The sequence below is a fragment of the Trichinella spiralis genome (assembly GCF_000181795.1).
Source record: "Trichinella spiralis strain ISS 195 chromosome Unknown Scfld9, whole genome shotgun sequence".
Taxonomy (NCBI): Eukaryota; Metazoa; Nematoda; class Enoplea; order Trichinellida; family Trichinellidae; genus Trichinella; species Trichinella spiralis.
Window position 1 is genome coordinate 2,841,959 of NW_003526948.1, and position 13,977 is coordinate 2,855,935.

The following is a 13,977-nucleotide window of genomic DNA, read 5'->3' on the forward strand; positions in this document are numbered from 1 at the left end:
AAACAACAATAGAAATAAATTATCATTATAACAAAAGAAAAATTTACATGAGCCAGGCATCGACGTTCCTATTGAAATAGACATAAATGAGATTCAAAGTTACATACGCAAATGTTTCATTTAAAAGTATTACGCAAAACGCACGTATTCAAATGACTAAAAATTGTCATATTGATACATTTAAAGTAAATATAAACAATTCTAGATTCTTGAATTTTACTGGAAAAAATGCGATGAAAAAAAATTAAGCAAATAAAGAAAACTGAATATAAATAACAATTCACAATTTCTTAAACTTTACTTCATAAAATAAAAATTCAAAATCATTTTTCTACTATTAATACTTAATCCAAATAAAAAACATACTTTGAAAAATTAAACATACACAGTGTCAAAATGACAAAAGTACTTACGATTGTTGATGTAAAGAACCGGAAATTGTTTATAAATTAATTGTACAGTTGTGCACGAAAACCTTTTCCGGAATACTTTTAACGAGAAAAAATGACCAAAAATCAATATCTGATGCTGAATTACACAAGTACTGCCAAAACACGTATTAAACCTGCAAGTTTTCGTATACGGTATTACAATTGAACAGTTATTAAAAATGAAGTATAATTTATAATTTTTAGAAGAAATAATGCGTGACGGAAACAAAAATTAAAACAAATTAATGAACATTTCTCGATGGATGATTTTATGTTTTTAATTAGTAAAAATTAGGTCACATTTTAGTTTAATAAGTAAAAGAATCTGTTGTTTGGGGCGTTTATTGAGCTAATGCTTTTGCACACTGAAATATATGTATATTTTTTTCAACAGTTATAATGCAAGATTAGTAAATTTATTAAGAACAGAAATTACTTTTAAAAAAGACAGCATGATGGCGTGTTTTTCAACTAACCGTTAACATTGGATTTGTAAACTAACCTACGTCCATTGTTGCTTTCTGGTTTCATCATTTTACTGACAAACTTTTTTGTTTACTTTTTTCTAATGTAAAAATATGGACAGTATAACATAACAGACACCATCTGACAGCGTTGCATTTCATTTTTCGTACGTTTTATTCCTTATATTATGCTCCATTTTTGTTACTTTTATGAGATGCGTAAGATAATTATTAACATTTTCATCAAACGAATTATTTTAAACACAAAAATTTTTCATTGTTTGTTTATTCTTTTACGCTGCAGCTTTATAAAGCACATACTAAGTATCTTTGGTACTTTTTACATCCAGTATATAGATAAGTACTGTAAATAATTGACACTCTGAACTATTCTTAGGCAAGTAAATTTCATTTCATATGTTTTGACTATAATTTTACTAAAAAATCAAAACATTTAATAAAACTTAATAATATGGAATACTTTAAATTGTAAATATAATAAATCCTAATTTACGATATCATTCTTTCCCGTTTTTAGTAAGATACAGTCAATTTAAAATTTTGAAACATACGGCGTTCACATAAAAAAAATAATAAATATTATCTTTTTTATTATTTGTGAATTGTATAAAAATATATCTTTGATATATTTAATATCGAGTTGCGTCATTTATTTGCTTGAATATCAATAGTTAGCGTCCTGTAATATTACAGTATTTCCACTTTGGTGTATTTTTCATTTGGTGTATTCTGTTGTGTGAAGTGTGAAAACTTGCAACAATGTTATCCTTGAAAAGTTTCAGGTGAGAATTGTTGTATTTATTCATAATGCAAATAAAATGACTTGTTAATGTATTTTCAGTTCCAACATGCATATTCCACCAAATTCTATTCCTTTGAATGCGAAATCGACTGTGAAATACAGCGTTCCGCAACATCGTGACACGGACTGCCCTCAAGTATAACTTTAGTTTACCAGAGTTTATATTCTGTCGCTGATGAATGTATTTCAGATATGCACTAATGTGATTGGTAATCTTGGTTGGAAACGAGAGCCCTATCAATCGAGAATAATGGACATCACTCCCGATGGTCGTGTTTTGGCCTATTATCTGAAAAGTATTATTTTATTATTACACCATTTGCTATTTTTTAAATATATTTTAATTTATAAGTTTTACATTGAAAACGAATTTCTGCTCTGAAATTGTAGTTAATTATTTTTTTGCATTCCGTCTGCGCCTCAATACACTGATGTATCTTCTATTGTATTCTTCATTTTTTTCTGGTTTTTTTTCTTTATTAGACAATGTTTTCTGTGTGAATCTTTTGAAATCAAGTGATGAACGTTATTTTTCAGCAATACCATGACAACATGATGTTGCTATTTTCTTGAATACTGCTGCATTTTTTCTTTCATGAAATCATTTCTTTTATAAATGTAACAGTTTGTTCACCTTCTATCCAATTCATTTTATTTTTATATATTAACTTATATTTGTGTAGGATGATTCAGCATAGCTTGTATTATTTTGAAAGTATTTTTAACAGTTGCATTTAATACTGGTTGATGCTTTTGTATGATTGATAGATTGTAATTTTATATTTTTAATTTTCCTTTAGTATATTAATGAAAAAAATGTTTTTTTAGCAATAAATGGTAGCGTTATTCGATTGTTGAAGCTGGATTTGATGTGTCGTTGTCATCTTCCGAAACTAGCGGACTGCGTCAGTGATATGGAATGGTGTGCCTATTCGCAATCCTATCTGCTCGGCATCACCGATACAAATCGTTCAGTGACGTTTTATAAAGTGGAAAAGGAGCACGAATTGGAAAATCGGTGATTATTTAATTTTAATACGAATGAAAAAGAAAACTTTTGCTTTTATTAGATATGAATTGGTGAAAATCACGTCGGACAATCCCCAAAAAGACGCGGCAGTGCGTTGTTCGTTGACATGGTGCCGAGGTTTGAATGAGAAACTTCTCACGCCGCAGGTGATGGAATTTGTGGACAATTATTTCAAAGTGGCTGTTTGGTTTGAAAATGTTATTTACATTTTCAACGTGAAGAAAATTTGCCAAGAATTTGGTTCGAAAACTACATACGACGCGATCGAATCGAAAGTGTGCAAAATTACTGAAAGCAAGGTAATACTTTTTTTTTCTTATTGAACAATATTAATGATTTTCATGTTTGATTCAGAACATCACCAGTGCTCAGATATCAGTCGATGGCTCCACGGCTTGCCTGAGCAATGAAGATGGGCAGTTGAAATTTTTCAAACTCGACAAATCTCAGGAGGCTCACTGCATCCGTACGTTTCAGGCGAACGGTACCGATCCTGTATCGTGGTCGTATTTTTTCACCGACAGTAGCATGTTCACTTCCAAGTGATTTTTTTTGACAAAATTTTTTCCTCTTTCACATTACCATCCAGCCGTTGTTTTTAGCTCGCCCAAAAATGCCGGCTATGTTTTCACGGCGGCGGAGAACAATCGAGTGATAAGTTTGTGGAATCCGACCGAATCAAAAATGACATCCTGTTTGAAGCAAGTTTTTTGCTTATGGTTTATTTATTTTTTTTATTTTTCATTTTTATTCAGATTGGTCGGTGAAAATAATCCACAGGATACGACACCTTTTGTTTTGTGTGTGGACAAAAGTGGAAAATTCCTTTGCATTTCCGACATTGCCAACAAAGTGAATATATAATTTGTTATTATGCAAATTATGTCATTTTTGTTTCCATTTCTTTGTAGCTGCTGTTTATTGTCGCTTTGGAGGAGTCGAAAAATTCCTTTTACATGCGTGTTTTGTCCGTCTTTCCGCTGGTCAAGCCGTTGATCTTCATTGCCGTTGCGGAATTCAAGTGCATCACAGGTTTCTTGACTTTTCATTCAACATTTGCCACTTTTTTCTTTCATATTGTTGAACTTTTCAGAAGCACGTCAAAATTCAAAAATTGGGGAGCGACTTGTTCGAGCTGAAATTTACGCAATCAACGAACAGTTAATGGGATATATTTTTTTAATGTTATTTGTATTTCTAATATCTTATTTTACTGCTCGTAGATCACTTGCGAAGTTGACAATCAATTATGACGAAAAAGGAGAGGCGAATCTTGAACAGAAACTATGCGATGTGAAAATTCAACTTCTCAGCGATATGCCGAATGAAAATAAACGCAAAACTAAGTATTAATTTTTGCTTTTTATTAAATTGAAAATTCCAATATGAATTGTTCATGTTGTAAAGTTGAAATTTTTTGAAGGCCTCAGCCTGTGCAAGCGATTCCACCAGTGAAAGTTGAAAATCAGACGGCTGTTGTACCAGATGAAAAAGTAATTTTATGATTCTTTTTCAATCCATTAATTATGATAATTGACAGACGACATAGAAGCGAAGGCTGAGTTTTAGTTGTATGAATATTTTTTCAAATGTTATTCAACAGGCTTCATTCATCTTTAGACGTTTTCGACAAAGTATGTTTTGTCTAATTTTCTTTGATCTGGTTGAAATTTTAGAAATTGAATAATAATAATAATAATGATGAAAGTAAGACAACTGTGAACAACACCGTGAATGAGCAAGACGATTTGCTTAAAGAATTGAAATCAATGATGGAAAATCAACGATCCACAATGAGCAGCGTATTATTGAAAATGGAACAAATTGACTTGCAAAGTAAATGAACAATTAATTTGGCAAAAACTTTTCAACTTATGCAAATTATTTGTCGGTTTTTTTTCCAGTGCGACACATGACAAATTCAAATATAAAATTAGTGAAGCCTGCATCAAATTACGAAGACTTGCTTAGTTTGATTTCTGAACGTCGTTACAGTATTCTGTTTGCAAGAGTAAGTTTTATTGTTTATTTTTCTTTTTCATTGAAGCTTGTGCATTTTGCAGGTGTTGACGGCAAATACTACGGATGAATTGAATTACGTGTGTGATGTGTTGGAACCATGGGATATTTTCAATGGATCTCAGTCGACATTTGTCATTTCGCACATGGCTGTTTTGATGATTGCGGTGTCGAAAACGTTGGCTGTTAGCACTGAAAACAAATTCAAGTATACATTTGAAAAGAAAATCAAACTGTTTTCCAAAGTTGCACGTTATTTTTTAAAAAAAAATTTTTTTCTCTTCAGATACGTACAGGCGATGTTGGTTGCGATGAGCAGAAATGCTTTGGATGAGGGTAATCGTCATGCGATTTTGGTTTTGAAGAAAATGTTGACCATCTATGTCGAAGAAGAGTCGAATCCGATAGCTCAACGTTGCGTGGCGAATGTTTTGTTAATGGCTTGCGAACATCTGTTGGCCAAATAATTCCGTATTCGATGCATTTCTAATTTTTCTTCAACTATTCTTATATATTTTCTTCTGTTATAACGTTTATGTGTTTTGCATGAGCACATTTTTTTTTCATCTATCTCGAAGCAATCTTATCACATTTAATATTTGGAGTTGCTAAAATTTGATGAATAGGAGTTTCTTTTTGGTTAACTCAAGCAAATATAATATTCCATTGCGTATATGTTTGCGCGAAATGTGACTGATGGTGCACTTTTTTTTTGAATTGCATTTCATATGAAAAGTTGGGTTTGCTATATTCAAAATATTTACTATATATTTATTTCCCAGTGAGATTATGAAGACAATATCAGTTCTATTTGTTGCCTTTCAATTTTTGAGATGCAATATTATTCATCAGCACTTGGTCATTTTTGTTTTAGTTAACATCTTGATGAACGTCTTATCATTTAACCAAAACTTCCTCTCTGTTATAAGCGATGCTGTTGTGTTCATTATCATTAACTTTGCATTTCATATTTTACAAAAAAGTGTTTTTGCACATTTCAGGTGTGTTTTATTTTGTTGCACGTATACGTATGTATTTGAATTTTCAAATGAATTTCCAAAATTATTCAACGAGCACGTTCCTATTATAGTGGAAATAACGAAATACTATAAACTTTTTAGTGTTTTTGCTATTTTTATTGTAAGCAGAGCATCTGCATTAATATGGTTATTTGTTTATATGAGAAGTAAAATTTTCCACTATCAATGATCAGAGCAACAGTTGTACGAGCGTTAATAAAAATTATGCGCAAAAAATTAAGTTACTTCACTAAACATTTACAATATCGACCATACATGGATAAGCGAATCATTTACATTGGTTAAAATTTGATTATTTATATATCAAAAGAAAAGACACTAATGTATGGACACTTACTTTTAATAATAACTTGTAAATCATCGAGATATTTTAGCGTATTTTTATAAAACAGTAAAATTGCACTTGTAAAATGTCAGAAACTCTCCTGAAGATTGAAACAACAAAAATTAGCCAATTAGCCAAATGAAATAGAGAAAAAGAATCAAATGAATAATCCTTATATTCAGTGTAGAAAATTAACTTGAAAAATAAATTCTAAAATAGTGATATAATATGATAAATAAAATTTACTTGGTTTTAATATTAATCGTAGAAGGAAAATTTTACTTGTCATTGCATTATGGTTTCCTTGGCAATATTTGAATAATAAAATGTAAATTCAAAAATTTTACTGAAAAAGTTAATTTATTTTCATTAAAAAATCTTAATCATAAATTAATACAATATTTGAAGAAATTATTTATTTGAATAAATTTCCCGCGGCTTGACATTTCATCTATCTTTCATACAATATAAAACTTGCGTACTTGTTCTTTTCTACAGTAAGAATAAAAAGTAATGTGCAATTTTGTGAGGATTGTCAGTTTTACTGACGTAAGGCTTTTCCATTTAAAAAATCTACTCTTGATATCATTAATCTTTATTATAAATTATTAATAAGTGACTACTTGTTGATTTTATTATGGTTATAAAAGACATGCTTTTTCTGATAAGCGGGCAATTTTATTTGTGAATTCTTGTTAGTTACTTGTTCCATTATTAAATGTTCACGTTCATTCTGATTGTATCAATTCTGTATCAAATCAGTTAACAAACTGTTCTATTGGTAATAATGACCGTAAGAAACATATTAGTTGATAAACATTTTTATTAATATTTTTATTTATTATTTTACAAGGCAAAATTGAAATATTAAAAATAATATTTTTGAAGTTTAGCATAAAATTGATACAAAAATTATGTGCATGCTTATTTTATTAAAATTTTAAATGCTGTTTATAAATTATTATTAACAAAGATTTTTCCGCGTATGTATATTTTGATTGTACTTTTATTTAAAATACTGACAATTAAAATTTGTTTTTATAGAGTTTGAACATCTGAAAATTTATCTGACCATTTTGACAATAGAAAAAAAAGATGGCGTTTGAAGTCAAATCTGAACTGCAAACTGCCCAGGTATTTGTCTGTCGTTTTTGTTTTTCAATTTTTACAATTAATAATGAAATTTCTTCCCACTACTATGTAACGTATTTATTTAATTAAGTACGATTAAATTTTATAACTGGTATAAATATATGTATTTATTTATTTGTATTTTTTTTCATTTTCCATTAGTAAGATCGAGGAAGTTTTTATTAATTGAACACTTGCCATTGTTTTGGTAGGTCAGTTTACATTTTTCGTTTCAAAATTCAAACCATGTACAATTGTACACGGGGTTTCAAACAAAGAAATTAGAACGGTTATCACATTTGTTTACAGTTTTCGGTAGTGCATTTTTATATCGTCATCGATTGATGGATATTGATTTTTTCATTGAAATTAAAATTTAGCGTTTCTTGGAGAGAAATGAAAAGTTATTTGACGAGTCAACCGCGTGGTCAACACATTTAAATGTGTATCGTTCGGGTTGTTCAAAGAAAGCTTTTGTCATTGATTTTTAATTTGTGCCCACATTAGTTGCAGTGAAAATTTTACAGTAAGCAGTTTATAGGATAGTGCTGTTGCGAATTGAAGGTCTGTTGTAATAAATCTGTAAGCCGTGAAGTTTTGTTGTCACGGGAAAGTTTTTTTCTGTTTAGTTTTAAATTTTTGATGCTGTTCAGTTTCTGGTCGACGTAGCGGGTCATTTCGAAGTGCAATTTCACATCCAAAGGAACCATTAGAACTTGCATATATTTAAAATGGTTTTAAGTACAGTATATATTTGATTTTCATGTTTAGTGTGATGAATTTTTAAAAAGATTGCTTGAAATAAAAGATGGAAAAAAAATTTTTTTTTGATTTATTAATTTGATATTTTCCATTGTTCAGTTAGCTGAAGAGACTGCGTTGATTGGAGCGGGGGAAAGTGGGGATGTGGATGAGATGGAAGTGGCGGACGTGGTGTCGAATATGATTCTTCAAATTGAAAACTCCAAGTTTGACGAACCGAAGCCACCAATGCCGAAGTCGTCCATGTTGATGACCGGTCGCAAGTCTTCGGGTCTGAAGAGCGATTCCACCGCCAGAGGTGGCAAAGTTTACGTGGCGCTGAAGAGGTCGCATCCCTGTGGCCAGGCGTTGAATGTGGCCGTGGCGCGCAAATCTACCTTGATCGATCGACTGGAGCAAGTATCCCGTCGCCGTGGTCGACCACGAGGTATCCGCACGTCGACGCTGGTCCGGACCCGGTCACGGGGACGACCGAGAATTCGAAACACCTTCGTCCACGTGGAAACTCCCGATTCAAGCGCCCTTTCCCCGCCGCCGGTACTCCATTCGTATTCGTTGAAGCGTGGTCCGTCGCTGAGGCGACGGCCGGGCCGGCGTGGCAGTATGTCCGGCTTTGTCACCAACAGGGGTCGAGTTCCGTCGGATTATTTCAACAACGACGCCATTGCCGAGCAATTCTACTACGACTACAGCTGCTTGCCAGGGTTGGCCAGTCGTTGGAGTTTCGAGCGAGTCAACAAGTACAGCTTCAACGTGCGCTACATCGGTGACAGTCGGTTCGTTGTACGCAACAGGCGTTCCGTATGTCCAGGACAGACGAACTTGTCGTCGTCGTCGTCGTCGTCGTTGAGCACTGAATTGCCGCGGTACAATTCCACTGGTCTTTCGGGTTCCGGTTCCACTCCAAGCACGGTTTACTGTTTGAATTTCCGTCTGCCCGCAGTACTGGCGCCCAGACAGTTCCTTGTGCTGAGGGAGCAAAAGCTGAAACAGCTACGTCTTCTGAAAGACTGGGAAAGGGCGATGAATCGCATCTGTGCTCGCGACGGCATTGCCCAACTAGTAGTGGAGAACAAAGTCGACATGACTCTTCCTCCGAATGGGTTTCAGTTTGTCACCCAGTCAGTATCCGAAGTCAGCGCACCGATGTTGGAAACCGTGCCAGTGGGTTGCTCTTGCAAAAATTGTCTTTTGGATTGGAAGAGCTGCTGCGCATCACAGACGAGCATCGGAAAATTCGCCTACGATCGGTATCGCCGTCTGAAGCTTGGAAACTGCCAACCAATTTTCGAATGCGGTCTGCTGTGCAAATGCGACGTCAGCTGCGCAAACCGAGTAGTACAAAATGGACGTCAATACAAGGTGAAATATATCTGACGTGAAATTTCATTTGTGCATATTATTAGGTAGATAGGCATGTTTGCTTCTTCAGGTATGTATATTTCGAACAAAAAACAACGGTTGGGGTGTGAAAGCGGCTGAATTTATCCCTCGAAACGCCTACGTCATGGAATATGTAGGAGAGGTATGTTGTTGTTGTTATTTGGCAATCTCACCTAATGAGGCGTTGTACCAGATTATTACCGATGCCGAAGCTGAACGTCGAGGTGCAATTTATGACGATCTTGGCGAAACGTATCTGTTCGATTTGGACTATTTGGAAACGACGAAATTTTCCATCGACGCCAAATTTTTCGGAAACGAATCTCGATTCGTAAACCACAGTGTAATTGTTAAAGTAACATTATTTTGTGATCAGAATTTTGCAGCGTGTAAATTGTATTTCCAGTGCGAACCGAACATGCGCGTCCACAACGTTTGGGTCAATAATTACCATTTGAGCTTGCCACGTTTGGCGTTTTTCACCATCAGGGACATCAGTCCAGGTGAAGAGTTGACGCTGAATTATTACATGTGTAAAGCAATTTTCTCTTTCTTCTTTATTATTTTGATTATAATTATAATTGGGAAATTTAATTTTTTCAGATAATGACATTCCGTCCGATTCCAACCAAATAGCCCAAAACATGAAAATAATCCCTTGTCTCTGCGGTAGCAAGGGATGTAAAAGAACATTATTTGTCAAACTGCACGGCATTTCTCCGGTCAGTATTCAGGGTTTTTTCCGTCTAGGGTGTTTTTTCTTCTTTTATCCCATTATGTACGGTTTTTTAATGTTTTGTATGCAGAACAAGCAACGGATAATTGCAGAAGCAGCTGCGCATAATTCTCAACCTTCATCCACATCCACGTTCACGTCGAAACAAGCTGGAATCGAAGGCGGCGGCAATAATGCTACGCCTTGTGACGCGACACAGATGGAGAACTAATCAATTTCAGTTGCCCAAAGCAAGACTCAACTTTCTCTCTCTCTTTCTCTTCGTGTAATCCACAACTATTCATCATCATATTCTCAATCTCTCTTTCGCTTATTCTATTTGCACATGTATTAATTTCTTTTTAAATTCAATTAGCCATGAATTCTAGATTAAAAGAATGGATTTATCTATCTATCTATCTTCACTGTTGTAATCAGTTTTTACTGTTAATCAAAAACTGCTAATCCATTCATTCATTCATTCATTGATTCATCACAAATACCATCACAGTATGCTTTACTCTTGTTAAACTTTACAATGAAGGCAAGCAATTAATTAATTCGACAATTGGCAAACATAACAAACCAACTGTTTCAGTGTTCAATAGCTATTACAAACATGCTTAGTGTTGCTTTTTTTTCTCTCTCTCTTACAATACTGAACATTTTTGTAATCAATTTACATAACAGTCATCGTCCTATTACTTGATCGACAAAAAGAAACAAAACAAGCCAATAATAACATGAAAGTCATCACAAATACATACACGCAGGTATATATATGTCTTCGTATAAAACAATACACAGTGTAACAATGTAGCATTATTTTTAGAAAAGGCAGAACGAGTACATTAACAAATAATATGTTATCGCATTAAGATAACTTATCATTCAAGGAAGTACAGGTGGTAAATCATCGAGAAGCTAGATTATTCAGTGAACTTCTTGATAAGATAGACCGAACATCGACGCAAAAACGAAGCGAGTCCAAAAATGGCAACAATTTCAGCAATTCAATATCAGTTGGGTCAGTAAACCAAGATTTTATGGGTATGGCATTGTCTGTATTGAAAAGAAAAAGAATAATAATCACGCATACACTTATGCAAATTATTATACAATTTTAAAATTATTCAAATACCTGGAAAAAGGCGATACGCACCAGGAGAATTGTCTAGAATACAAACAGAAGACAAATCCGAAGATACTGAAGAAATATCTTTCGTATATCCTCCGTAATCGATTGTACAGTGCTGAAATTGAAAGAAAACAATTTTTCAAATTCATTAATAATAACTCGATAAATTAATTAGAAAAAATAATAATAATAAACTGTACTTGTCTGTAATATCGACGGTTTAACATGCCTCGGCCTTGATCAAGCCGATCAGCAACTGCTGACCCGTACACTTCCATACTAGCAGTAAAAATAACTAAATCAAACCACCTACTAACCTAAAAATTAACATTTTTCACAAACCCAATAAATCTTTCTCACGATCAGATAAATTTTCTCCAACACATATTCATATATAGAGATAGATAGACAGATAGATAAATAGATAAATGCTAAGTATTATTATCACATGACATAAAATTCTAAATATAAATAAAATTTGAAATTTGAAAAACTTGCATTTAACGAAGTGTAATTTGTCAAAAATGACAAATGTGAGTATTCCTATTGAAATAGGACAAAACAAATTGTTCTCTTCAAAGAAGTAACTTGTCTTACAATTGAAAGAAAATAATCAACATGTGGACGTTTGTATACAAAAAATCGAACTGGATGCCGATCAATGGTAACCTGAAAAAAATAAAATATGCAAAATATGCAAAACCATAATAATTTCATAAATTTAGAAAGAGCAAAAAATGAGCAATTTTCTCTCGTCCAATCAAATTACTCGTAAAATAAAATCCGGCGGTGTCCCAGGTTTGACCATCGGCCGTACAATACCATCGTGATGGGAATGGATCAGCGTTTCATCCAAATCTAGGACCAGTATTTTACGGCCAGTAATTGCTGCAAATTATCAAATGGAAAAAAAATGTCGAATCTTCGAACAAAATCACCATACCTAACCGCTGCATGCTAATGGCGTTCAAATTGATATTCTCATATGTGATAACCTGACGCTGAATAATCTGCAAATTTGTACAAAACATTTAGAAAATTTATGTTAAATTAAAGCTAAAAATAATAATTCATATTTTACCTGCCGCGCTTGTTTCCGAAAAAGAAATAAAATAAATTGAAACACTTTCACCAAACATCTTATCACTTTCTTCAGCATCGTTAGCGTTTTCAGCATATTTTTATATTTCCATTTTACATAACAGCCACAAATGGAAAGTTTCTTCTACAAAAACCATACATACAACATATTTGAAAAACATCCCAAATACAATGTATAAATCTGCATAAACTAACAAACAACACAAATGAGAAAAGTGAAAAAAAATAATATATGGGTATTCAAATTTTCAAACTGATATCACAACCAGAAATATCAACAAACAAATCAATGATTCGATAATGCACAGCTGATTTGAAAAATCTGAACTACCTGGTGATAGGAATTTTCTTGTATACTGAAAATATGAAACAAAAACACAAAATTCACCAGTTACAAAATTCACATGCAAATGGGTAAAAGTGCACAAATGGCACCTGAAACAGTAAAGTAGCGTTAATGGGAAAAAAATACAAATGACACAATTCAAATAAGCAGCATAATCGTTAAATAATATTTAAGTGAATCTATTATTCTTCACCCGATTGTAACTTAAATATGAAACACAACAAATAAAAAAATAAAATTCAGAATTAATAAAAATTTTTATTATACGAAAGAGTGGAGCAGATAGATGGAAGAGAAATAACGCATAATAATTACTGTAAATAATTACAGTATAAAACAAAAAATGAAGCACAACGAAAGTAGCTGGCACATTTATTTCTACTTTGTTCTTGCATTTGAAAAGCTTATCAATTTATAAGTTATAATTTATCTTGATAAAACACCGTAATGTGATAAGCAGTAATATGTAAATGTTTAATTTTCCTTTTACTCGAGTTTGACAAAAAATCATTATATTGGTTGAACTTTTTACCACGACATCAAGTTCACTCTTGTCTGAAGGAATTTTTTGAAACTTCTCTTCAAATTGCTGGTGATTGCAATAATTTAAATTTGAAAATAAATTCGCATGGAAACTTTATGGGCAAATGGAAAATTCATTTTAATAAACTGAATTGAGCACCGTGCGATTGTATACGTTGACCTACTAATGCTTCACTGGAGTTCATGTATTCAATGATATGAAGCAACTTACTGAAAAGAAATTATTCTTCGAAGTGGATACCATTATTGACGCTAACTTTATCCGATGAGCAAAATCTACCAATTACCGCTGCTTCACTTCGATTGTACAAATACAAAATTTGTAAATGTCAAATCATATATGCATGAACAGGCACTGATCTTTTAGTTTTGTTTTCGCAGAACAGCACTATTAAAAGCTGAAATTAAGCTGTATTTAATTTTGATTGATCAACGTTTCTGAAGAAACCGTCTCAATTAGAAAAGTTTTCAATAACAGCAGTTGCTATGTATCATTAATAAGCTGAAAGCATTCGGCGGTTTACTGCGCAGATTGATTCCGTTGCCAAATCTTATACTTGGAATATTGTTTACAGACAGGGACATGTAACACAGACCAATTACCATGCTGATTGTCATTGTCATGAATGATTGCCTTCTTTGTCAGAGATAATAAGCCTCAATACATATATAGCAGTGGACTACCACCTGCTGGGTGTCCAGGCTTTCGTGATATCTGAAAGTGTT

The 13,977-nt window shown here is 33.0% G+C and overlaps 3 protein-coding genes across 3 annotated transcripts; 2 read left to right on the forward strand and 1 right to left on the reverse strand.

Annotated features, from left to right (window-relative positions):
* The first annotated feature begins 86 nt into the window (after positions 1-86).
* Tsp_05331 (hypothetical protein) lies at positions 87-5,234 on the forward strand. The gene is made up of 18 exons (XM_003371634.1): positions 87-185; positions 462-556; positions 1,758-1,854; positions 1,909-2,014; positions 2,547-2,736; positions 2,789-3,047; positions 3,103-3,167; positions 3,199-3,290; positions 3,351-3,399; positions 3,504-3,600; positions 3,660-3,780; positions 3,842-3,908; positions 3,972-4,094; positions 4,172-4,241; positions 4,425-4,584; positions 4,653-4,759; positions 4,812-4,975; positions 5,054-5,234. The coding sequence occupies exons 1-18, from the start codon at positions 87-89 to the stop codon at positions 5,232-5,234; spliced, it is 2,142 nt and encodes a 713-aa protein (XP_003371682.1).
* A 1,993-nt stretch (positions 5,235-7,227) lies between these two features.
* On the forward strand, positions 7,228-10,355 carry Tsp_05330 (histone-lysine N-methyltransferase SUV39H2). Its single transcript, XM_003371635.1, has 7 exons — positions 7,228-7,266; positions 8,125-8,801; positions 8,934-9,387; positions 9,458-9,751; positions 9,815-9,911; positions 10,012-10,130; positions 10,215-10,355. The coding sequence occupies exons 1-7, from the start codon at positions 7,228-7,230 to the stop codon at positions 10,353-10,355; spliced, it is 1,821 nt and encodes a 606-aa protein (XP_003371683.1).
* A 681-nt stretch (positions 10,356-11,036) lies between these two features.
* On the reverse strand, positions 11,037-13,436 carry Tsp_05329 (serine/threonine-protein phosphatase dullard). Its single transcript, XM_003371636.1, has 10 exons — positions 13,379-13,436; positions 13,152-13,263; positions 12,694-12,718; positions 12,343-12,486; positions 12,205-12,271; positions 12,031-12,149; positions 11,880-11,930; positions 11,462-11,578; positions 11,265-11,376; positions 11,037-11,185 (listed from the first exon to the last, which is right to left on the reverse strand). Exons 1-10 carry the CDS (start codon positions 13,434-13,436, stop codon positions 11,037-11,039), a joined length of 954 nt encoding a protein of 317 aa, XP_003371684.1.
* Between the last annotated feature and the right edge of the window lie 541 nt (positions 13,437-13,977).

What these genes read in the sequence shown, in the direction of transcription:
- Tsp_05331 (XM_003371634.1), top strand. Translation starts at nt 87, where the DNA reads ATGAGATTCAAAGTTACATACGCAAATGTTTCATTTAAAAGTATTACG. An exon ending in CACAAGTACTGCCAAAACAC is followed by an intron (nt 557 to 1,757) that starts GTATTAAACCTG and finishes ATGTATTTTCAG; the next exon opens with TTCCAACATGCATATTCCAC. An exon ending in GAGCACGAATTGGAAAATCG is followed by an intron (nt 2,737 to 2,788) that starts GTGATTATTTAA and finishes TGCTTTTATTAG; the next exon opens with ATATGAATTGGTGAAAATCA.
- Tsp_05330 (XM_003371635.1), top strand. Translation starts at nt 7,228, where the DNA reads ATGGCGTTTGAAGTCAAATCTGAACTGCAAACTGCCCAG. An exon ending in CTGAACTGCAAACTGCCCAG is followed by an intron (nt 7,267 to 8,124) that starts GTATTTGTCTGT and finishes TCCATTGTTCAG; the next exon opens with TTAGCTGAAGAGACTGCGTT. An exon ending in CGCTACATCGGTGACAGTCG is followed by an intron (nt 8,802 to 8,933) that starts GTTCGTTGTACG and finishes TTCCACTCCAAG; the next exon opens with CACGGTTTACTGTTTGAATT.
- Tsp_05329 (XM_003371636.1), bottom strand. Translation starts at nt 13,436, where the DNA reads ATGAACTCCAGTGAAGCATTAGTAGGTCAACGTATACAATCGCACGGT. An exon ending in CATTAGCATGCAGCGGTTAG is followed by an intron (nt 12,150 to 12,204) that starts GTATGGTGATTT and finishes GATAATTTGCAG; the next exon opens with CAATTACTGGCCGTAAAATA. An exon ending in TGCGTATCGCCTTTTTCCAG is followed by an intron (nt 11,186 to 11,264) that starts GTATTTGAATAA and finishes TTTTCAATACAG; the next exon opens with ACAATGCCATACCCATAAAA.